The sequence below is a fragment of the Uloborus diversus genome, chromosome 1 (assembly GCF_026930045.1).
Source record: "Uloborus diversus isolate 005 chromosome 1, Udiv.v.3.1, whole genome shotgun sequence".
NCBI lineage: Eukaryota > Metazoa > Arthropoda > Arachnida > Araneae > Uloboridae > Uloborus > Uloborus diversus.
The window spans coordinates 21,059,510-21,086,587 of NC_072731.1; the positions used below are offsets into that span (position 1 = coordinate 21,059,510).

Genomic DNA, 27,078 nt, shown 5'->3' on the forward strand with positions numbered 1-27,078 from the left:
GGAGTTCCGGAGAAGGTATTGAATTTGGGGAGTTCCCCAAATGAATAGGGAGAGTTGGCAGCTACGAAACAGGGATCCTAGAGGAAACAGAAATTCTGAACATGAATGCTGACTCCCAACTCAAAAAGGATTGTAGAAATCTCGAAACTTTCTTATTGCAGATCACAAAAAAATACAGAAATATGAACTTTATTGCATACTTAATCATCATGAAATAATTAGTGAAGGATCTCATTCCAACTTAAGAATACTTTGACAACAATTTTCGATTAGGAGAACCTGGAGTAGATTTTTTTTCATTCGAATATTAATAAATTTTGATAGTTGCATTTTTTATAGATAGAAATCAAAGATTTAATGATTAGGAGAACCTGGAGTTGATTTTTTTCATTCGAATATTAATAAATTTTGATAGTTGCATTTTCTTATAGATAGAAATCAAAGATTTAATAAGTTTAAAAAAGGGGACTAGAATGTATTAAAAAAAATATGTAAAGCTACAAATTTCAGCATTTCCAAGGTTTCATAATTCAACAAAAAATTCAAAAACAAAGAACCTTTTTTTGAATATTAAAAAAAAATTTAAAAAAAAAACTTTTTAATAAATATTTTTAGAAATTGCTTTTGAAGCAAAAATATATACATGAAATTAAACAAACTTTTTGATACTATTCCGTAAAAAATACATCCTAATAGTTATATAAAATTTTAAAAAATGTCTGCAATGTACATACTTTTAGCAACATATGTAATGTACAAAATCAAACTTGATACTACAGATTTTAAAAATATCAACATAATGTCAAATATTTTTTACTATTACTAATAAGTACTTTACTTTATGTTCAACAAAAAAGTCAAGAGATATATACAAAATTTTTGAATTCATTGATAATATTTTGCATTTGATTGATATAATTTTGATTCTACTTAATATGTTTTTAGTTTCGAATAAAGTATGATTTTTTTTACGCTGAATAAAAGTATAAGATCTGTGTAAAGTGAGAAAAAAAACTATTTAAAAGTTTGTCCCATTGGTATATAAACTTATGATACAAAATGCAAAGAAATAACAAGTAGCATCATTTGCTAAACGCCACCCATTTATTATTGTATCCTGAAAACCCCTTAAAGTTTTATCGATGGAATACAAATAAATTCGAAAATCAAATGCGTGTTTATAGAACATGAATGAACTTTAAAACCAAAGTTCTAATATTATTCACCAAAAGGAAATGGAATCTCTCACCACTGACTTCTAAAATAAAATATTGAAATAATAAATCATAAAACTGCACATTTCTTGTATTTTTTTCACACATAATTATCACTTGGCTTCAAAAGAGTCAAAATCTGTAAAAGGAAAAAACAGCCTGGAAAAACAATGAGGCTACCTTGATCCTCCATCACTCTTTTCGCAGTCATCGTTCAATATCTTTCTCGATGATACCTCATGGGTACTATTCTACTTTTACTCCTTTCAAAGGCATTGTCTCATCTTCCGTGATGATGCTTCAATCATCAGTACTACTCTACTTAAAAAAATAAATTACAACAATGATTTACTAACAATTTACACAGCCAGACATTAGTTGAAAGCTTTTTTAACCCCTTATAGTTCACTGTTGAATCAAGAACATGTTAAAGTTGTATCAGTGAAATATGTAATATGAATAAATTCGAAAATCAGTCGTACTGAAGGAATATAAACAAACTTGAAAATTGATACTTATATTTCAATATTTTTTCCATCGAAAGAGGATGGGGAATGGGGGCGGGAATTTCTTCCTATTTATTATCAAAAAGAAAAACTATAAAACAATAAAATTGCACATTTCTTTAAATATTTTTGCACTCATTTTCTGCTGTCTTCACAAGACCTAAAATCCGCAATAAGGAGGAACAGTCTGAAAACAATGGCGATGACACCCAGATCCTTGATCACTTGCCATGAAGTCCTTTCCCAATCTTTCTCAATGATACTTCATTGGTACTCTTTTGCTTAAAAAAATAAATTACAACAATGATCTTCTAACACTTTACACGGCAACACATTTCGGCACAAATATAGTTCATTTAGCAGGCTCCAACTAAGGAACCAACATAAAAAATGAGGAGCTCTGTCATTTGGCGAGTTAAGCATACTGTCCGTTTTATTTACAAAGAATGTTTATTTGAGCAAATTATGGACTCTTGTTTCCTTATTTACATTTGAGCACAAACTAGTTTGGATCACATTCAATCTCTCATTCGAGTTTCATCGATTCTCTAAATGCTACGATGCTACTGTACACTTTTAACGCTGGTCCCAACTTCATGTGTAAAATGTCAATCAGATCAGTTTGCTTCATTTGGAGTAATGCTTCACCATCTACTAACTGCAAAAATAAAAACACAAAAGGCTCATTCAATTTAATATGTTGGAATATACACATTTTCAAGATTTCTGCTTACATATTCTCTGATATGAAAGCTAAAACAACCTCAAACACTTTTAATTGAAATTGAAAATGATTTAATAAATAAATAAAATGCTAAATTGCCTTGAAGTGCTGTAATCAATTTCAAGCATGAGTGAAAGATAAGTTATTATGCACTACCATTTAAAGGGAATGATTATATGGGAGCTGAGGGGTGGGGGAGAGACATCATTTCATAGCATACCACCGCACAAGAGACTATTCTTGCTATTTGCGAACAGGACATGATCTTTTGTCCACAGATCTACATCAATCATTGATATGGATGGGGTGCATCATCTCCCTCTCACATAAGAGAAATTTCAACACCTACTGCACACTTCTTTTAGATATAAGACTAAAGCTGTCGTTCTCCAACCAAAGCTCTCGATGAAAGATTCGGCGTTATCCAGGGTGCACTACAAGGAAGCCAGTCACATTATACCCAGACACTTTTAAAAAATTTTGATGCAACTTCCAGTAGCAAGAAAAGTCTCCACAAATCTCGGATAAGCTTTTTTTCATCTTATCTTCACAGAAAACTTCCCAAAGTGATAAGTATTTCTCCTTTCTATTTGCTAACTGAATATAACCTTTTATTAGCACATCCTCGTCATTTTAAGACTTGTGGCCTCTCCTAGGTGCATCTTGTGTGGTGAGGCAGGGATGGGAGTTCCTCTCTGCAACTCCTCTACCTTCTAGAACATCTACATTTTCTTTTGTTACAACCCTTTCCTCCAGTGGACTGCACGACTTTTTATGCTCAAAAGAGTTAGGTAGTTAATTCTTTCATTTATAACAGTTGAAGGAAGTAAAAATGAAATATATATTCTGCTTTTAGACAAGCAAAATGGCACATCTGGCAATTGTCTCTCTTCCGTCACACGGTTAAACTATTTCAGAGAAGAAAATTGCAGAAAAAAGGAGATTTTCCTTGCAATCTAGCAATCGGGATTCATTTTTTTTACCTCGAAATAAACCTTGCCTCTTCTTTAATCCGTGATAAATTGAAACTTTCATGGGAACTAGATAGAATGTGTAAAACTCTCGATCTCTGTAACATTAGCAAGAGAGGGGGGAAAAAAATCTAATTTGAATTCTGAAACTTTGAGTTCAAATTATGTTTTTCGCAATCACGAGTTGCGACAAGACCCTACTCATTAGAGTTATTGTTTCTAGAAATGGCTCCCCCCCCCCAAGCATGTCCCTCCTCCTGGGTGGTTATGTGTGTATAGTTGTGTGTGTGCAGGCTTAAGTGTGTGCACGTAGGCCTGTGTATGTGTGTAAAGGCGCTCACGCGTTGGCGAGTGTGTATGAGCATGCGTGTGAAGGACATGGACACCACCACCCAGCACAAGTGGATTCCGGGGGACAGTGCTCAGGAACAGAGCAGCCATGCCGCCGCCGCGCCGGTGGGCGGTGGTGCTGCTGGTCCAAGCTGAAAAATAATCCCAACGTCAAGGACTGTCAAATGAGAACAATAAGCAATCGTGATTGCTCAAAAAAAAGAAACAAATTGCCATTTGTATACTTTTTTAAGCTTTTACAATGTACAATTTTAACTAGCAACACATTAATTAAATTACCTTTGAAATAGAGTCAATGTGATACATGTGTTAGCTCATACAGACACAATAATTTTTTGCTCAACCTAATCCATGGTCCTCCCAAAAAACAAAAACGAAAAAGGGCATTCTTGAAGGATAAAAGGGTATCTTAGAATACATAACTTTCAATTTTTCAAATTATTACACATTTAAAGTTGCCAATATCAAAAACAGTGCATTCCTTATACTGATCATGAGATTTTTGTAATCACAAGCTGCTTTTGTGGAAAACACTCTATGGTTCTTATATATGCACTTCATATTAAAACTGAAATACCTTTTCAGAACTACAGGATTTTTTTTTTTTTTTTTGGAAAATTGAAAAGGTTGTTGGAAATTTTTAGGGTTGCAATCAAAATTTTACTTGAAAATAGTTGCTTTAGTAGCCTAAAATTTCAAATATAGTTGCCTAAATAGTCTCCTCAGAGGAACAGTTGAGTTGCATTTTGAATCCATGAATTTGCTTTTACCAATTTTTTTTTTTTTTTTTTCTATTTGCTAACTCAAAAACTACATTGCGTGACACAACCACACAATACACCTTGAAACATGACTACATCTAGTAAATACAAGATAATTTCTCAGATTTAATATTTATTCCAACATTTACTTAGTTTATTTTTAGTATTTTTAGTTTTGAAAACAGAAGTTACTTCTCAGGTAATGTCATGAAGGTGTTACGTGCAATATTACATTTTAAGTGTCACTAAGTCAGGAGAAAACTTAATTAAGGTATTTTTTTTAATTACAAGGTCAATTAAACATACTTACCCTGTTTTTAAAAACAAGTTTTAATTGATTTTGTGTGTAATTAAAACAAACATATACAGTGGTTCCCAAAAGTGTTCGTACACCTTGAAATTTTGTAGTAAAACCAAAATAACGCAAAACTGAATTTGAATATGAAGTCCAATTTTTTTTCACACCATTCTTATGCCATTCTGAATAAAACTCAGTAGTTTTTTTCAAAATATTGCCAGATTTTATTTTTGAATTTGTCAAAAAATGAAGAGACGGAGAAATAATACGCCACAAAAGTCGTCGTACACTCAAATTTTTTCGAATAAATTCATGATTAAAACTATCATATGTCAGTTTTTTATTATTTTTGCATTGTGTTGACCATTAAAAGTCATTTGGCTTTAATTTTTTGTTTATTTATTCCTTAATATTGTGCTTATTACTTTAAAATGACTGGTATTTGAAAAACACTACAAACACCATTCGAAATTTGAATTGTTTACTCACAGTAGCGGTAAATTGGTTTGAAATGTCTCTAAATTAGGTAATTTATACCATTCTATCGTGAAGTGCTTGATAAAATGCTTTAAAGACAAGAATAGGATCGAAAACACGGTAAGAAAAGGTCAACTGGCAAAGTTAACAATGCGTGATCGGAGGTTTACAGTTAAAATAATTATGAAAAATACACATTTGAGTGCTGATAAAATTTCTTCAGAATTGAATGAAACATTTTACGTTTAATTTTTACTTAAAATTGTTCGCCAAGTTCTCTGATTAACTGGATTAAATGGGACCTCTTCCTGCAGAAATTTTCTTGTTCGTGCGAATAACAGTAAGCTTACGCTTTCCGTCACAAAATCAATGATAAATAAGCTCAAAACGTTTTGGAACAACGTTTACTTATAGATGAAAATAAATTTAACATTTTGGGTTAAATTGTTATATAACTGTAAATAAAAGAAAAAATGAGGAATTTAATCTGAAGAACTTAGTTGGATCAGTTAATCAGAACGGTGAAAGTGTTTTAGTGTGAGGGTGCATTACAGCATCAGGACTTGGAAATTTGGAATTTTTTGATTAAATAATGAATCATGCTGTTCATTTAAATATTTTAAAAAGCAATTTTAAACTATTAGCCCAAAACTTGGCAATCGGAAACAACTTTGTTTTTATCGAGATAACGATAAGAAGCACACGTTTGCGTTTGGTGCCTGAAAAATTGTCCTTAAGCTTAGAAATACCCCCTCAATCTCCAGATTTGAACTTAATGTAACATATTTAGAGATATCTGGGGTTTAGATTACGAAAATACAGCTTTGAAACAAATATAGAGCTAGAAACAGTAAGACTCAAACTGGGGTTGAACACTTACTCAGAAATTACGCAAAAAAAGAAAGAAAAAACAACGAAATCTATTCCCAGACGTTTAAAAGCTCTTGTTGATACTGCATGATGTTCTACTAAATAATAACTTTGTAAAAAGTTAGACTATTTACTAATTTTTTGACATTTTTTCAAAGTGTACGAAGACTTTTGTGAGATAAAATTTCCGGCAAGTTTTGGTTTTTGATTTTTTTAAAATTATGTTTTAATGTTTTATTAAAAATTTTCATGTAGTTTTGTTAAGTATAGATCATAGATCTTATAATAAAATACCTATTCCGAAATATTAATTCTAACCAATGGATAATGGCCTATTTCATTGAAAATCGTAGGTGTACGAACACTTTTGGGAGCCACTGTAGCTGCATAGTTAAAAGTTTTAAACATTTAATTTTAAAATTTGATGACAAAAAATGAAAACTTAAGACATTTCTTGGGGGTTTATAGTTACATAATCAATAAACATTTTCCTTCAAAGCCTGTTATATCAATTTTCTTAGTTCCACCAGATAATTTTTATATCCATTGTGTGCCCCATACGCCATTTTTTATAGTCCCTTTGTTATTAAAATTGACCACAGAATCTTTCTTTCAAAAATGAACAGCCAAATTTCTTCTATTTTAATTGTCCATGTCTCACTGCCATATAAAATAATTAGTAAAATAAGAGTTTTGAATAGTTTTATTTTTGTATTAATAGTTGAGCCAGGAACTCTGATTTTAATTGGCTCTTTAAACTGAATAGCATTTATTTGTCACCAAAATTCTGTAAAATTTGTTAGTTATTAAAATAAAACCAAAATGTGTTAATATAAGGTAGCATACAATCAAACTAACGTCTAATTGTAAAAATATAAAAATATTTACAAGATGCAAAAGGATTGAAATCGCAGATACACACGTGTTGACAACATGGTACCCATTGTTCTTTCTTCTTTTTTTTCAATGAATATCACAAATTATGAAAAAAAATCGCCTAAAATTGTAAAAAGTCGAAATTTTTTTAAAAATAATCGCTTTTAGGCCGTTTCTGATCAGAAAAGTCGTCATAGCCGCCTATGGTCAGAAATAGTCGCAAAAGTCGCCTTTTTAGTTGCCAGTGGCAACCCTAGAAAATTAAATCTAGGAAAATATACACAACATAAAAACTAGTTTCTCACCTGTTCCCGAAAAAGTTTGCCCTGATCTAAACATCCTTTCAGAGATGAGACAAATTTGGCAACTTGATTGACTGACCACTTTTCCACGGCGGAGCCTTTAATTGAGCCCAAACCAGGAATTAGCTTTGTACTATGATCCCACGTCAGTGGCATCTCTTTAGGTTGTGTGGTAAAAGGGATATTAAACACGGAATCATGAACTTTTTCTTCAATGTCCAATTTCTTTTCAGAGGCTTCTCGAGCTTTTTTCATTGCTTCCAGCCTAAGCTCTGCTGTAAATTTAGAAATTGACTTTTTAAAAGATAAAAATTGAAAAAGAAATAAATATGCAGAAAAAATCTCCATTTTTTTCCTTTTGAGAACTTTTAATTATCAATTAGCAAGGCATAGGAACAAAGATTTAAAAGTTAAGATATACAATCACTTCTTTACAACATTGCATTTTGGAATAATTTAGCCAATACATATCATGACTTTATTTCATATTTTTATGCAACTCATTACCGAATACATGCACTTTTTGTTTTTTTTACAGTTAGTGTATATAAAATGTCATTTGAAAATAAACTTGGAAGGAGGAGGTAATGACTTTCTTGAAGGGAAACTTGAAACATATCAACTTAATTTCTTGAATCTTTCTCTGTCGCCATGACTGCAGATTCTGGTGTTTAATTGTTGCGAAACACATTGAAAAGCAATAGTAATCATAAAGTTAATTTTTTTAATGTAGTTACTCTAATTTGAAGGTTCAACGCAAGTAAGAATAAGTCAAGGCTTGCTTTGATCCAAGTCAAGTTTTTAGTTTAAATGCATTTTTAAATACTTCCTATTTCACAACACACTTGTTTCAAAATTGTTTTTAAATTCGAGCTTAAAACACTTGCAATAGTTAGAGCAAATTAGTGGTAAATATAAACTATTTTCTCCAGTTGTGCAAAACATTTATATTACAACAAAAGTGATTTTTTTTTTTTTTCAAATAAGGATAAATAATAGGTTAATCTGTTTTAAACTTCAAAAATATCTTTATATTTCAGTCTATTCTAAAGCTGCCAATAAAATTCAAATTACAAATTTGAGGGACGAAATAGGATGTCTACAGATTTGTACAAATAGCTTTTACTATACTCCCCATATTTCTATTTCTCTTAATTTTTAATTCAAATTTTATTGGCTGCTTTAGAACTAACCAAAATATCAAGATATTGAGATTAACTACAGTTTTGGGTGCTGTAATCTAGAAATCATATAGGGGTAAGTGGTATACCTCGGGCATATGTGTACCTTGGACCTAAGCTGATTATAGCTCTGTTTATTAAGCATAGTTGAATAGTAATGGGTGTAGTTAAAGTATTTACTACTAGAGGTCTCAGTGCATACCTTTCTGTTTAGTTGAAAGCTCATCTGATTGAAGCATTATCGAAAAAAGAAATCCACCATTCATAAGTAAGTTTTTCCAGATACTTTTACCTTTTTTTTTTATGATGAAACATATATTGTTTATTCTGAAATAAAGGCCATGCATTATACAGTCATGTTCTAACTATAACACCATGTGCTTAAAATAAAGTTAGACCTAACTGTAACATAATGGTCAGTTACTTCGTTTTTTAGTACCAAGTGGTGTATCTTGGACTAATCCAAGGTACACACTTCTGCATAGTTATTACAACTCCTAAAATTTTACTGGGTGATGGTTAACTGGACGATGGTTTAACTGGATTTTTACTTTATGATGTTACTGGAGTGTCAACATCTGAAGCTAATAGGCACTTCTTTGCCAAGCATTGTCATTACTGAAGAAATAAGGCTCTATTCAAATGCACTACCGAGAAAACAATTCTGTGGGGACCTAATAGCCTTAGGAAACCTAAAAGAAAGTCTTGTACTTTGACCGATACACTCGAGAAAGAACGTCTTGAAATAGAAAAGGCTAAAAGGACAATGAAAAAAGTAAAGTAAACTAAGATGGTAAAACACCCCTTCCAATCCATCTAACAGAAAACTTTAATATTCCTTACAGTCTGAACTTGAGAATACTGAAGATTTATGTGAGGAATCCCGATATTTCAGAGGAAGATTTTAATGAGCAAGAAGATCCATATGATGTCAATATTCAGATTGGTGTTTTTGTATTGGTGAAATTCGCTAGCAAAAAAAAACTACCAAATATTTTCTTGCAGAGATTATTTCTATTGCTGATGATGGGATATGAAGTTGAATATCTGAAAAAAGATCCAAACTGTCAGACGTTCAGAAGAGAAGATCCTACCATTGATTGAAGTTGACAAAAGCGATATCATATCCAAGCTACCACACCAAATACTATCTGGTGGATCTGAAAGGCAGCTCGAGAAGTTAACATTAGGAATTGGTCTATCCAAATACAATCTTGGTTAAAAATAACTGTAGTTTAAAAAAATAATCTTTACTATGGTTTTCAAAAGCTAGAGCATCAAACTTTTATTTATCTTTGAAACAAATAAAAAATGTATTTCTAAATTTGTATGTGGTTTACTTATTGATAAATAGTGATGTTCTAACTGAAAATCATGTTTTCTTTACCTGTTAGTCATTGGCGCAAGGTACACCACCGATGGTGTACCTCGGTACTATTTGCATTCTTTTTTTTTTTCATGTAATTGAAATAATTTAAATAATTTTTTAAGATAACTATATATTGTGTAAAAAATCATAAAGTTTTAACTAAAGGTATTTGTATTTAGATTTGGCAAATAATTATGAAATTAAAAATTAAAAAGTGAAAATAGAGGTCCGAGGTATCCCACCTTCCTTTACTAATTTTATTTCACTTTTTAGTGCAAATCTTAAGGCTTAAAAAGCATTTTTCATATTTTACTTAAAGTGGTTGCACCATTGAGCTGTAACACTAAGAGGAGAGCGAACTAATCGGCCCGTTTTTTGCCCAAGCGAGTATGGCAAAAGAATCGCACTTTTAACATTTACACTCAAGTTTTATCATGTAAAGCCTTTTGCCATGCATTTTTCAAATCCTTAATATATTCAAATTGTTGTGGCAAAAGAAGCGGTCTTTTGCCATTAAACAAGATGTTTTATAATGCAATTGGTTTTGCCAAACTCGCTCGAAATTCAGACTGTGAGCCTCAGTGTAGAAGAATGGGAAGTTCTTTCTCCTCTTAGTGTTATAGCTCAATGGGTTACACATGCCAATTCTGTACAGCGTTTTAAACAGAATTATATAGGAATTTTAAAAACTAGCTTACTAATATGCTTTGGAGGTCTTCCTCTTAATCCTGTACCTGGAAGTTTGAACCTAGAAGTAGAATTTGTTTCAATTTAAAACACTATACAAATGTAAAAAAATTACACTAATTATTCCACATAATTTGATATACAGTTGAACTCTTAATACAAGAAGACAAATAACTAATGCTTGTATTAGTTGTTATTTTTAGGCTACTAGCCGATTCAAGCATCTGCCAGACTCCTGAACAGCAGATTGAAGCCTTTATTCAGCAGTTGGGTTGTCTGACAGGGTTTGACTCAACTCGTGAATGCAACCATTAAAGTACACGACAGATTGAAGTCAATTTAAAGTCATACACACACTGGAAAAAAAAAGTAATGCTTTTGCAGATAACATTAAACTGCAACATGTTGTGCACAAAGTTTCACAAGAATTACTAAAATATTATTTATGTCACAAATAGGATGACAAACTTGTGTTACTTTTCATTGCTCAATTTTTTCACATTTTGGCTCAATGTTTGCTTTAAAATATGTATTTCCTTTAAAAAGTAAAATTAATATATAAATATATGCACTAAATTTTCATGTTATATTATAATTTACAATTAGTAGGAAATACCACAACAAGGTTCAATCAGGGCAAAGTCTTCCTTTGCGTTCGAGCAATTCTTGCAATTCGAGTTTCTTTGAAGAGGAAAAACATCATTAACTCATTAACTTTTTTTCTGTTTTATTTACAGAACCTAAGAAGTGAAATAAAAATCATTCACAGATTAAATTTCCTCTTTCAAAATATTTAACACTACTATCACACAACCTCAAAAATGTGGATGAATACTGCTTGATACTGTTTTAATTTAAATTTTTATAAATATTTGATTAGATGCATGGAAGCAATTTGGAAGAACTCTCTCTTTGTATCATTCTTCTAAAAACAAAATTACTTACTATGACTAAAAATGTTTACAACATTTTGGGACATTTGTAAATTTAGTGGAAAAAAGCAAAAAAAAAAAAAAAAAAAAAAAACATTAAAAATTTTAGTGAAAAAACACACAAAAGTCTAAAATAAGCGAATAATATGGCTACTTATGATTCCTCTTTTCATTCAGAAACTAAAAGCGAGTCTATCCTCACCTTTAAAAACCTAATATCAGATATGTCTAATATATACAGGCTTAAAACTGATGGTTAATTTAAAAAAAAAAATTCTGTAAAAGGGGGAACGTTTGTCCCTTTTTTTCTAGATTTCTCCTCTGAATGACTGACCAGCTCTTGCCATTAAAAAAATAACAAAACTTTACCAAGGGTAACCCCCCCCCCCCCTAAAAACCTTACAGTCATTGAAAAAAAAAAGAAGAATCAACAGAACTACAGCTATACAAAATATTAAAGATTTACTTTTTACGCCCCCTGCCAACACCATTTCTGGTTTTTATGGACTCTGGAGTCTTTGTATCAGTGGTGGAAGTTGCGGGAGATGCTACAGGAGTAGAAGAGAGAGACGTGTTATTCTGTGTAGGGGTGGAGTTGTTCTGTTGTCCTTTGAGGGCATTCTTTTCAGCCAAGGGACACCCTGACACCCTGTGGTGGACAGAGTACTTGCCTTTCACATGACCAACACCATTACAACCAGGCGTAGGACACCTCCTAAAAGAAAGATATTAATGGATAAAAATAAGAGAATGAATATACAATACCACAAATTTTAATGAATTAAATGGAATAGTTATATTGGGCCACTGGTTGATGAGCACAGAATTTTAATTCAGTACGATAGTGATATTGCTAGTGTTCTTAATAACTTTTTCGAGTGTTTTTAACGACAACTGTATCTCAACAGTTGACACCAGCAAGACACAAGCTATAGTACAGCTTGAGGACTTTGCATTTTCCAGGGATGACATTTTACTTCATTTGAAAAACATTAAAGAGACTAAGGCTCCGGGACCAGATAATATTTATCCAAAAATTTTAGTTGAATGTGCAGAGGAATTAGCAGATATAATTGTAATTATTTTCAATGCTTCTTATAACTTGGGGACAGTGCCAGAGGATTGGAAGCTGGCTAACATTACACCGCTCTTCAAGAAAGGGTCTAAAGTTAGTGCGGAAACCTGTGAGTCTAACTTCGGTGGTTTGCAAAATTTTTGAAACATTGATAAAAATTAGGATAGTAAATTTTTTAGAGACTAATAATCTATTGAGTAGTTTTCAGTACGGTTTCAGGAAAGGTAAATCTTGTGCAACTAATTTATTACATTTCTATGACAAAGTTACCATGGCTTTAGACAATAAGAAGCTTTACATTGATATTCAAAAAGCTTTCGATAAGGTACCGCCTGTTGCTCTACTTAGCAAATTAGCTGATGTAGGAATAGGAGGGAAAATTTTCATTTCAGTAAAAAACTGGCTGACCGGAAGGAAACAAAGGGTAGTTGTAAAGGGAAATTACTCTAAATGGAGTGAGGTTTTAAGCAGGGTTCCTCAGGGATCAGTATTAGAGCCTGTTTTGTTCATTATTTTTATGAACGATATTCATAAAAATATTCCTGGGAACATGAATTGTTTTGCTGATGATCTCAAAGTTATGGGGACTAGAAAACGAAAAACAAGAAAATCAGCTGCAAGAGGATCTAGATCATATTACGGAGTGGGTTAATAAATGGGGTATGGCTGTTAATGTTGGGAAGTGTCACGTACTACATTTAAGGCATGGAAATAAGTGTACAAGTTATTATTTGCATGGTTCAGTCATTAGTCAGGTAGAAAACGTTACTGATCTGGGCATCTTAATAAGTCAGGATTTAAAGTTTAGTCAACTGTGCAGCATATTTAGTAACAAAGCCAATAAGATGCTTGGGTTTATCAATAGATCAATTTCAAACAAATCTAAAGAAGTTCTTCTGACCTTATATAGAAGTTTGGTAAGATCTCATTTGGAGCATGCTGTTCAGTTTTGGTCTCCTTATCTTAAGAAAGATATTAATGTACTGGAAAGGGTTCAAAAGCGGGCTACAGGGCTAATAAATGGACTTTCTCATTTAGACTACAATTCCAGGCTTAGAATGCTAAAAATGTAGTCTTGAGCAAAGAAACCGAGGGGACATGATTCAGTTGCTTAAACTTTATTAAAATGAAAGATGTTACGGGCTAAAGTTTAGCAATGAAAACAGGACAAGGGGGTCATTGTTATAAGCTATTTAAATCTCAGGCTAACATGGATATTAGGATATATTATTATTTTAGCAGGGTAGTGGAACCTTGGAAAAGCTTACTGGAAGAGGCGGTAATGAGTAAGGGAGTAGATGGTTTTAAGAGGGCCATTGATCTTCACTGGGGATTGTAAATTGAATAGGATCAACCTAGCTGGGCCCATAGCCTGTTGCTGGTCGTCGTATTTGTATTTGAATCAACACTTGCTTTCAATTTCAGAAGAAAATAAGCACACTTAAAATTCACTACAATCAAATAACCTAATAATTTCAAATACAGCAACTTTATCCCCCAACAGCAATTGACAAACCAGTAAAAATTTACAACCATGCTAAATGAATTGGCTTGGTATTAACCTACAATATTTTGCCATAAAATGTTGGCATGGATTTTGTTCCAAAAAAAAAAAAAATGTTTTACTTCTTTTGTTCTGTGGCTAAAATATATACATTTTATATATATATATATATATATATATATATATATATATATATATATATATATATATATATATATTAGGGTGGTCCTTATTTATCTGGGAAAATATTTTTTTCGGAATTCAACAAGTGACGCCCCCTAGTTTTGTGACACTATAATAAAAAGTAATCTGTGCAAAATTTGAACTCCATCGGTTAATAATAACACGTGCCCCTAGGGCGGTGAACTTTAACACTTTTGATAATTTTTCCACAAATCTTCGAGTTTTTACTTCAGACCCCGTACATCGTTTCTCCTATGTTTGCAAAATATTTTTACAGCGAGGTAGCACTAAAATTAATCTTTTTAATTACTTCATTTCATCTAAAGATTTTGCATTGAATAAGAATGAAATGGTGCTTTAGAAACTTTACCTTAATCATATGCTTTTCTCAATGTATTTCAATTGTGTGCATTTTCTTCCGAGTCTTGGACTGTCTGTAAACTAAATTGCTTTTGTGACTCAAATTTGGTAAATTGATTGTGAAATTCTACGATTAATTGTGATCCTCTTTCTGTTGTATCATTAACAACTTTCAGTGTATTTTAACGATATCTCTTCCCTTTAAATAGCTTCCTTAATTTTGCCACGAATCAGGATCAAATAGGAAAACAACTTTTGGTGTTTGTAACTTATCAAACAGTTTTATTGATTTGTATTGACTATATAAAGAGGAAGATCTTTACTAAGGAAGTATTCCAAATCGTCTACTGTTATCTGAAAATTCTTATACGTCATAAGACACCTCTTCCTTATCAGGAAGCATTTTTTGGAGTAGTTTTTTCCTATCTTCAAAGTTAATTCCTTCATCCAATACGGACAAAGCTACTAATTTATCCCATAAATACCATAAGTGATTTATGAATTTTTCAATCACTGCTTCTGCTGCATGTTTGTCATCATTTTGTACACTGCTAGTTTTTTTAGACACATTATATTATTTAAATTAGCCTAAATTGGGTTGCTGCGAAAAATCATATCTTCATACAGCATTTAACTGTAAAACAGCATTTATGGGCTTCCTCTTATGTAAGGTCAAGTTAAATTGTTTCCAGTTTATCAGCGTTTTTTTTTTTTTTTTTTTTCCAGTTACATTTGGATGTAGCTTTGTATCCCAGTGAATAACTAAAAAACCTAAATTTAAATTCATGAAATTTGATTCGTCTCGAAGATTTTCTCTTGCTCTCTTAAGGGATGTCCAATTGATCACAAGGTCATTTGGATTTAAATTTACTTTATCTACATAGGCTGTTAATAAATGAACAGCATCTTTGTCCCTAATACGGCATTTGTCTAACAGTGATGAAAGGCGAGCCGATATCAATAATTGTTAAGCTTTTTTTGGTAGTAGTAGAACAGATATAGAAAAAAGTTTCAACTAGTTAGGATAAATACCCATTTCGGTTTCTAAATCTTGTGAATTGTAAGAAGAATTTGATGATAATAAAGGCTACTGAAATAGAAGAAAATTAATTTAAGTATAAACTTTTACATTATTCCGATGTGGACATTTTTAAAATTTATATTTTAGGTATGGAAAATACAGTATATTTTTATGTTAGAGTAATCGAGTATTTTTCAAAATTTATACTTCAAGAATTAAAAATTGCATAAACATTTAAGTATATTTATAACTAAAGAACACGAATTAAAATATAATTGCCAGTATTATATTTATAGCACTGAAATCTAGGGACCCTATTGGCCATACCTATAACATACACAGGAAGTGTTTTTAAGCAACACCCCCAAAGCCTGGAGGAGGCAATTTGTTATCGTCAAAGATCATTCATTAATGGCCTAGGTCATTCATTAATGGCCTTAAGAATTCCTGGTGTCTATATCGGTTGAAAGAAATGTTCCCCTGCCGCTTGGTTTGAACCGAGCGGAAAATAGCGGTATGGCTGACCCAAGTTCATTGGTGTACATGAAGCCTCTGTAACTTGTAAAATTTTACACAGTGAAAGTGAGAGAATGGTCAGTCTGGAAGTAGCAACATCTATTCAGGTTCAAAATTACTTTAATTATGAAACTATAGAAAACTTTCACATAAAAATGAGAAAATCCGCAATTTTTTCTTCGAAACTCAAAAAAGGGGGCCCTAGGGGCACAGGTAATATTCATGGATTGACTTAAAATTTTGCAAGGATCAGTTATTTGTACAATGGAACAAATTGAGGGGGCGTCATGTAAAATATCTACAACTTCAAAAATAAGAACCACCCTAAAATATATATATATATATATATATATATATATATATATATATATATATATATATATATATATATATATATATATATAAGCAATGTAAATATATACTAACCACATGATACATTCTATGATTGAACTGTTAAAATAAATAAATGAAGCCACCTGATTAAGTTTTATTGGAATTTTATAATAAAGCATTCTTGAAACATCAATTTGTTACAATAGCACAAACATTTAGAAAAATAATCATTATCATATTCTGAATAAACAACCAACCCAATCCTACCAATAGTAGTTAAGTTTAAGCCTTAAAGAAGATAAGCAAAAATTTAATGTTATAGAACACAACAAAATTATGGAATTCAGAATTCATCAACAGACAAATGACAAAATGTGACAGGAAATATGAAAGAAACTAAACAGCTTGATACCAAAACAGTATCTATTTTACTGAATATGACAACTAAGTGATGTAAAAATAGTTGACATTTAAGATGCAACTCAATTAAATTACAAAAATAGAAAATGGTTTTACCTCAAACCATCTGTAGCACTGCTCTGATCAGAAATCTTTTTTGTGAACTCATTAAGAGATTCTTTTGTTATAATAACTCTGTCTTGGCAAGCACTGTCTAATTTGTTTAGGTTTATCTGTGAATATGGACAGCCGAAGGCACTGCAAAATTAATAAAAATAAGTACATTTAACTTAAAAAAATAAACTAAATATATTTCTCCCGTGAGAACAAACAGTAATTGCCAACATTTTCATTCATTTTCAAAGTATTTCTTTAAAATATTAACAAAAAGGTTTTTTTCAGTGGCGTACACAAAGAGGGTTAGCTTCCCCTCCCCCCTTTAAAATTTTGAATTTACCTAAAAGAATTCATTTGCTATTTAAGTTTTGTTACATACATATAATTTTTAGTTTCATTCCATCCCTTAAGATAACGAAAAAGGCTTATAATTGCATTTTTAAGACTCCAATTTCAACATTTTTCCGATAAAACGGGTGGAAAGGTACAGAATCTCGCCACACCCTAACATCACAAAAAATCATTCAAAAGTACATTTTTGGAACTTAAATATCAAAACGTTTCTGGAAGAGGGTTCTGAACCTCATACCTTCTTCTAATGTCATCAAAGATGACCTACAATCACATTTTTCGAACACCGAAAATTTTCCCAGATAAAGCCCCTTCAACACTCCTCTCTTTTCATAGCATCTTTGATGATCACCTAAAATTGCACTTTTGAAACTCCATACTGAAAAGTGACTGAGGGAGCCACAGGTCTTTTACAAAAACTTATGCAGCTTTTTTTTAAACAAAAACTTGGGCTTAAGTTTTAACCTAACATCATCATAATAAGGATTAAACTATATTTCCAATAGTGCCATCTTTATCCACCACCGATTCTTGTTCCCCTTATGTAACTCTAAAACCTATCATTATTAGGTTTCCAATCCCGATCCCGAATCCCACAGGATTTTTAGCGGGATAGTACTGTGGGATTTTGCTCGCAATCTCTCAAAATTCTTTCATTCAAGTGTTTTTCAGCTTTTGCCGCTCATAAAATAATTATTTTCACAAGCATCATCTGAAGTTTGAATCTTCTTCCTCGTTTATATCTGCAGGAAGAGCAAGTAAAACTGTTTCATAAGACCAACACTGGATTTACCATTTCAGAATGCAATAAAAATAGAGTATATTTTTCTGAGAACGAATTGGTATTCTCATTCAAAGTTTTAATACGTTCATCAATTGAGAAAATGTGTAAAATTTATAAGCGTTTTAAAAAGCATCACTAAAATTTAAAATCCAGTAAATTACGCTTAAAAAAATAGAGAAAGTGTGTTACATATTCTAAAATCCGCTGAGTAGCTTGAATGCAATGTTGGAGTACTTCTGTAAGCTTTAGTAAGTACAATCAAAATCTAAAAGTTACAAAAAGTTCACTTCAAAGAAGAAAGCAATGAAAAATCTGACATTATTTATGCATTTGGCACAACTTTAAAAGGGGTGACAGAAACTTGTATGAAACACAGGATAACTCTCTTGACAATGCAGTAAGTTAAGCTGCTCAGTGACGTGCACATAAATTTTGGAGCCCGTCACAAATAACTTTTACGGGACCTACTTCATATTGTTTATCCCTATATTTCACCCATCATTTTAAAAGTATTGGGCCACCTTCTGTCTCGGGTCAACAGTTGTTCCTTCTCCCCCCTCCCCTCCCCGTGCACGCCCCTGAAGCTGCTCATGTTTTTGAATTCCCCAATAAAGTGAGAGGTAAAATTAGCGAAGTTATCCAAACACTTTTACTGAGACTGAAAATTGGTGAAATGGGAAAATCAAGCAGTATTCACCCCTTGCTGCAATGAATCAAATTCACTGATACAGTGAACAACGTTAATGAAGCAACATAGGTATTATCAATGCAAGTTAAATAGGATGCAGCAAAACACATATCCAACAGACACTATCAGAAATGTGCAGTTCTTGAGCAAAAACCCAGCATAAGAAAAGAAAAATCTATTTCAGAAAGTGATAAAGTTAATGGGGAGCTTTTTTTTAGCTTTCCAATTTCTTAATTTTAGTAAAGCCAATTGCAATGCAGCCACAACACATGTTTTCATCAAGCGCATCATTTTAAGAGTAAAAATCCTTTACCATCCCATACGAGCAGCACACTTTTGCTTACCAAGCGATAGCTGCTAATTAGGATCTGACTGTAGTGCTTTACAATTGTTGTACAGAATTCAAGAAGACTTCTCATTCAAGTAATAAAAGCAGTCTAAAACGCACAACTTTTTCTCTATCATAAAAATTAAATGTTTTTTAATTTCTTAATTTTAGTAAAGCCAATTGCAATGCAGCCACAACACATGTTTTCATCAAGCGCATCATTTTAAGAGTAAAAATCCTTTACCATCCCATACGAGCAGCACACTTTTGCTTACTAAGCGATAGCTGCTAATTAGGATCTGACTGTAGTGCTTTACAATTGTTGTACAGAATTCAAGAAGACTTCTCATTCAAGTAATAAAAGCAGTCTAAAACGCACAACTTTTTCTCTATCATAAAAATTAAATGTTTTGAAGCATGAAGTCAATCCCGCGGGATAGGCACTTTACAATCCCGAAATCCCGCGGGACTAAATTTGGCGCGGAATTGGAAACCCTAATAATTATATGTCTATCTTAACTAGTTTCTCCACATCTTCTACAAAGTTAACTAATATCCAAAGAGAAAAAAATCAATTCATGTTGACTAATTGAGCAACTGAAGTTGAATAGTTGGTTCAAGTTTCACATGTATTTGATTACTAATTGAGAATCATAGGCTGTTTTTTAACTCCCAAAATTTTCTTTTTATAATAACAGAATACCTCCCCCCCCCCCAGTTTGTTTAATATAGGTCACTGGTTATCCTGTTACAAAATAAAAAAAGTTTGGTTCATATTCACCTATGGTGTGTAGTATACTTTGGTCCTTTGATATGTCCTTGACCCAAACATCCGGCTGTAGGACAAGGCCCAGGCTGGCCTGGAGCGGTGACTAAAAAAATTGTTTAAAAAACATTTATTTATTTACATTGAAAGCTAATAAATAATAATTTAAAAAATGAGTTAAGAGAGACTAACATGCTTGCACATGACTATGTTGCAGAGCAACAAAAGCAAAACTGCAAAAGTTCCCACTGTCAAAAGCAATTCCGTTTCTTTTTAAAATAAATTTAGCTAAATCAGTTAGGAGGGTCATTTAGTTATCAATGTAACAATGAAATGCGATTTATTAAAATTAAAAAACTTGAGTACGAATGTACTTAAACTTTTAAAAAGGGTCTTTGAACCAAAAATACTTTTTTTGAAAAATTTAATTACTTGAACATAGCGAAATTTTTGAAACAACAGTCATTTTCGTTTTTTGTTACTTTTATACTTAGAGTATAGTACTCGTTATTGACCTTCTAACAAAATACAGTGAAGTCCTGTTGCAGCAAACTTCAAAAGACTGGATATAGTCCAGTCAATGAATTGTCAAAACAGTGGTGTAGCGTGCATGGAATATGCGATAATTTTTGACTTCAGAATATTGTTACGGGTAGTTAATTAGTAAACAGACTAAAAGTCCTCGACCCTGGGGGGGTAAGCTAAAGGTGGGAGGAAGGGAGGAAGAAAATTTGGGGCTTTCGAGAAAAAGTCGGAAACAGTGGAAAAAAATGAATTTAAAATAAAAATTCAAGCTAAATAAATTTACTATGAAACTTTCTACACATATTTGTCAAATTTTCAATAATTTTCCGGGTATATGCTATGAAAAATCGACGATTTTCGGAAAAATTCTCTCTTTTTATCAAATATTTGCTCCTAGTGCCTCACAAGATCAGTATTCATGAAAATTATCAAAGACAAAGTTGTAGAGCTTTAAATTTCCTTCAATTTGATATGCTACTTTATTATATTGTAATCAACCAATCAAAAGTTACAGAATTTCAAACATGCACTTTCATGGCAAAAAATGGAGCACTTGCCATTCACAAATTTCAAACTGACTCGAAAGGATTGTGCACTTCCTCTTTCTTCAATGAATGCGACAATCTTGATGGACAGTAAAGAAGTATTTGTGGATTATTACAACACAAATGATGTTAAAGGGTTGGGGGGGGGGGTCGTAAAATTGTGACAAGGGGGAGGGAAAAGTAAGAAGTGTGACATAAAGCATTGTTTAATACGAATATGTTTATAAAAATTAGTTTATGAAAAGCACTTTGAGACAAAGGGGAGGGGGTCAAAAATGTTGAGAAAAAAGTGTAACATCATTTATGGACAGCCCCTTACCAAGAAATCGGAGGAAGATTTGCAGAACTACGTATATGCAGTATGACATACTCATTGCATTATTTAACGAAAGTGAACTGAGGAAGTGCAGAAAGCCAGCATTTGATCAGTAAGAAATTTGTTAGAAGTAATTAATTAGTAAATATACTGAAAGTCTCCGACCCTGTGGGGGCAGGGGGAGTTAAAGATGGAAGGGGGAGCCAAATTTTGCTGTTCTTTGTAATTTCTTTCTAAATCATGTTGAAAATCATTACAGAAATAATTTTAAACTTCTGCTATCTCTTCTATCAGAAATAGGGTAACACAACTAGCCGTGCAGGCAAATATGCTAACTGAATATGAATCTAGCATCATCATATTTTTTTACTATTTGCCAGTCCTCTATGACAAAACAATTTAAATGAACTTGAAGAGAAACTAACCAATGGGAGGTTCGAGAGGATGTCCCGTCTGCGCACACCAGTTTATGGGATGTATGTCTGGGCTATTATCGTCCACCCAATAATCGTAGACGGTTGACCAGCCATCGAAGTGAATCATGATGCTGTGATCATTTCTGTCAACTATGGTGGCAACACGAATAAGGAGAGGATTCCGCCGATCTACGGCTTCTATCTTCATGCCCACCTTGAATTCATTCGGTGAACACGGTTTGAAAGCTCGAGGTGTGACAGCAACACTTCCAGTATCTGACAAATACTTCGTCCAGTTGAAAGTGGCAGTGTCTTTTACTTCTAAAATTTTAATAAAAAATTAATAAGTTACATTAAATTATTGTGCATACATGAAATCAGATTTTTTTTAGGGGATATTGAATGATAGAATAAACTTTTCAAGGAGTAGTTCGGACTGCTTGAAACCTTGACCATAACAAAACAATCTGCTGATTCAGTTCCAACATCAGACAAAACTTTTTACAACACACTATAAAAGCTTCAAAATCAATCTTTAATAGTGGGAAATAAGTAAGAATCAGATTGACAACAACTACTGACTTAAAATAACAATTAAGGCATAGTATTTACTTTGCTGTGCAGTTACAAAATAAAATACAATTTGTAATTTTAAAATACATTTTAAAAGTTTGCTGTGATGGCATCACAGGAAAATATGATGCAATATTTTTCTAACACTTGTTGGTGTTCTACATGTCATGATTTTCAAGTCTTTCATGTCCACAAAAGTTTGGCATTTTACATATCTTTAGCCGCATGCAATTCAAGAGTGCACTATTAAAAGCTGTGATTCAATAAATAATGCAGCTGTTTGCCAATGTCATTTTATTTAATAAATTAAATCAAACTCATACACATCTAATTTTTTGTAAAAATGAAACATAAAAAAAGCAGATAGTTAAAATACACTGCTCAAAACAATTAAAGGATATTGTAAGTCTTGCACACAAAAAAAGTATTGGCAAATATTTTTTTGCATAGAATCAAAGAAGGGAGTCACAAATACAAATTTTTCTTAATTTCAAACATTGCAGTATGCAAATTTTTTTGAGTTTGACATTGAAGACGACGTTTTAGTGGCAACAAATGAGATTTCGCTCAACTAATTGTAAGACAAAGCAGAAAAGAATGATTGACATTCAGTAAGCACGTTGTTTCAATGAGTTTGATGTCTCAACGAACTCGTTTAATGGAATCAGAAGCTTCTAAAGTGGTAGGTAGGCTAGAGGGGAGTCAAACACAAGCCAAGGCAGCAGAAGCTATTAAAGTTTTGCAAAGTGTGATTTCTAGGATAAGGAAACGTTTTTTAGAGACTGGAAGTGTTGGCCGAAGATCAGGGCAAAGTCACAGACGGTCAACAACACTCAATGAAGACCGTTATTTAGCTTCAGCGGCTTGGAGGCACCAAAGTATGAGTGCCACTCCACTACATCACACCTTTGTTCGGGTTCTGGCACCACAATTTCGATACAAACTGTCCGGAATCGCCTTAACACTGTAAGACTGTATGCTCGTCGACCAATGGTATGTATGTGTCACATTAGCTGCGAGGCACCGTCGCGTTGCAGGGAGTGTTTAACAGAGCAAGTGAATTGGAGAAGAAATGAATGGAGCAATCTTCTTTTCTCTGACAAGTCCTGTTCTTGCCTTCATCCTGATAACGGCATATTTTCATCTGGAGGGAGCATGGCAATAGAAATTATCCAGTTTTCATGTACAAAGTGTCAGATTTGGTGGTGGTGCAATGGTACAAGCTGGCATCTCTTTTGATGGGCGCACCAATCTGCATGTCATTCCGAATGGAACTCTGACTGATCGTCAAAGTAGGGATGAGATCCTCACACCTATTGTAGTGCCTTACCCCGCAGCAATTGGAGGTGACTTCATGTTAATGGACAATTGCAGACCACATCGTTCTAACTTGATGAATGATTTTCCTTTTTTTTTGGAGGAAGGAATCACACGAATGGAATGGCCAGCATGTTCTCCAGATATAAACCGTATAGAGCAGGGCTGTCCAACTGCAAAGAGCCCTAATGCCAGAATTACGGTCACTGATCACCAGGCGGGCCGCAGTTTGAAAAAGTTGAAAAATAACCTCTTACCTCTTATACAATAACAATTAATAGTTGAATTATTAATTAAAAAACAATGAAACTGGAGGATTATAAAACAATTTGCTTACATTTTAATGGGAAAACCAGTCAGATAAATATCATCAACGGAAAAGAGCGGAGAATTGACGAGAGCAAGCTCTCGATTTCTTTTACGAAATCAATAAAGGCCGTAGAGTCAGTGAGAGTCGTCTTTATTGTTAACCAATTGCAGGCAGGTTTTGCTTATCTGAAATGTCTTCTTCCCTCATTGTCTCTCCCCCCCCCCTTGGCAACGCGAGGCAATATCAGTTGGACAGCCCTGCTATAGAACATGTTTGGGATATTCTAGGCAACAAGTTTCTAAACGCTTATCACCTCCACAAACTCTTCAAGAACTGGAAAGAGCTCTTCAGGAGGAATGGTACAAAATACCCCAGCCCCTCATTAATAGCCTCATTGATTCCATGCCTGAGGGGTGTTTTACGTTGCTGGCCGTTGAGGGTTACTATACCCCGTACTAAAAGCAATTTTCTTTTAAGGAAAACACCACTTTTTTATTCGCTTTTCTCATATGCACAAAGTGCATTTCTTCCCTTTTGTACCCAAATTTTTTTTTAAAAAAGGATTTTTTTTTTTTGCCAAACAAATGTAATTTTTGTATCACATAATTTATTACATCTGCCAATAATGTATCAATCATCCAAAAAGTTCTCTACATTCAAGATCAACACAAAATCTCAATATCCTTTAATTGTTTTGGGTAGTGTAGCTAAATTAATTTTAAAAATTACAAGCTCAATAGGTTTGGAATCTCAAACACTGCATGCATTATTCAGCAAAGAACAAGTTTGATGTAGGCAAGTTACCATCAAAAGTAAAATAAATAAAAAAGACTTATTAAATCAATTATTAATTGAGGCAGTGAGAAGCAAAGGGATGCAAGTGGACTGTTTTAAGTTTCGAGTAAAATGCGTTTAAAGATCAGATCCTAGGTAAACTTTCATTGAGATTCCTATGACAAGGGAGAAGATTAATAATTCTTTTTCTGAGATCTGAAAATAGAACTCATTATATGTGTTTCAAATGAAATGGATTTGGATAGTTCTGTACTGTAAAAAAATTAACAGTAAATAACGAAATTTAAAAGCTAAATTAAACCCATGAGTTCAAGAATCTTCTTCTAGTTCATTTCTGTTTGTGCCTTATACAAATTTCGTTACAAAAAGTCAGAAAACTACTACGTGTAATTTTAACACTTTCTTAATGTCTAATATTTTCTTGTGGTTAATGTCAACCATTCCAGAATATGCTTTCTTTACTGGCAATGGAGCAACTTTTAAAGTGATTGTTTTTGACCAAACAAATGAGGCAAAGGGATGTAAGATGAAATTTTCAAGTTTTGAATAAAACGCATTTAAAAATAAGGTCCTAGACTTTCATTGAATTTATTATAATTTGTGCTGTACAGCAGCACATACCAGGGCTACTAGTACAATCTCTTGCCCCAAGACAGAGGAGAGGTTCACCTACCATTTGTGCTGGTTATCTCCAAAATTTTAATTTTGCTACTTGCATCCCCTTGCTTCTCACTACCTCAATTGTGAAAATTCAGTTACATGGAAGTTTTAAACTAGTCAATCCTTTAATGCACTAAATTTGATGCTGTTTTTTCATCAAAGAAAAAAGATTTCCCATAATAATTGAATTTTCAAAGTGTACAATTGAAATTGGAGAAAATCTGTGAAAAACGTTGGTAACACAGAGGAAGATGCAAATGCTATTTTGAGATTCAAACTAAACGGAAAAGCTATCAAGAATGGCCATCAGATATGTGAAATAAATGAAAGTGGAGAAATTACGAAGGCAACTACACAGTTATGAACTAAACACTATTGAGGTAAGAAAATTACGACAGTATGAGATCGTCTTTATAACACCCCAGAAGTCCCCCTTAGCCCAGACCGAATTTTTGACTGTCATGCTACTCTGAGAGTCGACTCTCATCAGGGAGTTTCTCTTCAGTGGACAGTTTTACACTGACAATTTTGTCAACATCGCAAAATGTGTGCTATCTGCGCAAGAATATTTTTAATTGTTTCATCTCATGGACATGACACCAATGAACCACCCAACAAGTAGCATCCAATAACATCTATCACACTAATTTCCCTTTTATTTACAAGAAAAAAAAGTTTTGTTTTCTTAATTTTAATGCAGCTTTCTGTGTGGCGAGAGTAAAAAGAGATTCCTTCCTTGATGGTATTTCAAATTTCAGGATTTGACTAAGTACAATCCAGAACTTAAACACTGCCAAATTGGCATAAATTGGGTGCATAGATCATTTTAAAAATATATATCAATAAAAAAAAATCTTCAAACTTAGAAAAATCGCTTACTCTGCCTTGCCCCAGTAAAAATACATTCACTTTTTCTTCTTTTGCATCATTTTTAAGCTTATGAAAAGACGATTTACATGAACAGTAAGTACATTTCTAATAGAATAAAATAAATTTCTTAGTAACTACTCTCTTTACTTGAATCAATCTTCAGAACAAAGCCAAATTACCTTTTGGTGGAGTTAATACTTTGCCATTATCTCGGCACCAATTGATGGGATGGAGGTGTGGAGACGAAGCATCAGCCCAATAGTCATATACATCTTCCCAACCATCAAAGTGAATGAGGAAACGAACATCCATGACATCTGTTATCGTAGCTACACAAACCAATGATGAATTCTTTTTATCAACAGCTTCCAGTTTCATTCCACGCTTGAAGTTAGGGTTTGGGTTCTATACATAAGAAAATTACTAACATTTCTATCGATTAAAGATGGTTATGTTTAAAAAAATAAACAAAATTATATTTTTACTGCAATTTTCTAAAAATTAACTGCGCAAACTACTCCAGAGCAGTAAAATACAAATTGTTTTTATTTTGCTATTATTCAGTTATGTTTCAATAAAAAAAGAATTCATTTTTACATGTACATTTACATCAAAAAATCTCGTCTCACGACAACGCCAGAGGAAATTCGGGTGGAGGTCTACAGATCATTGAAAATATTTTCAGTCAGATTTTTTGCTGTGAGAAGGATTAAATTTATGTATAAATATGGTGTGAGGAACTTGAATTTGGAATCCTTAAGATCGGAATGCTTTTTGAAGGAGTTGTAAAGCTTCACATCTTTTCGG

General features: G+C 32.7%; 1 protein-coding gene across 1 annotated transcript in view; it reads right to left on the bottom strand.

The window, feature by feature from the left end:
• Positions 1–2,136: 2,136 nt before the first annotated feature.
• LOC129234478 (lethal(3)malignant brain tumor-like protein 1) overlaps positions 2,137–27,078 on the bottom strand; it is a 44,696-nt gene continuing 19,754 nt past the window's right edge. Inside the window, exons 8-15 of the mRNA XM_054868479.1 lie at positions 26,451–26,676; positions 21,756–22,067; positions 19,960–20,050; positions 17,028–17,168; positions 11,986–12,234; positions 10,599–10,648; positions 7,354–7,625; positions 2,137–2,378 (exon numbers count right to left, since the gene is read on the bottom strand). Of these exons, the coding sequence (XP_054724454.1) occupies positions 2,247–2,378; positions 7,354–7,625; positions 10,599–10,648; positions 11,986–12,234; positions 17,028–17,168; positions 19,960–20,050; positions 21,756–22,067; positions 26,451–26,676 (1,473 nt within the window). The 3' untranslated portion in view covers positions 2,137–2,246. The remainder of the gene's footprint in view (positions 2,379–7,353; positions 7,626–10,598; positions 10,649–11,985; positions 12,235–17,027; positions 17,169–19,959; positions 20,051–21,755; positions 22,068–26,450; positions 26,677–27,078) is intronic.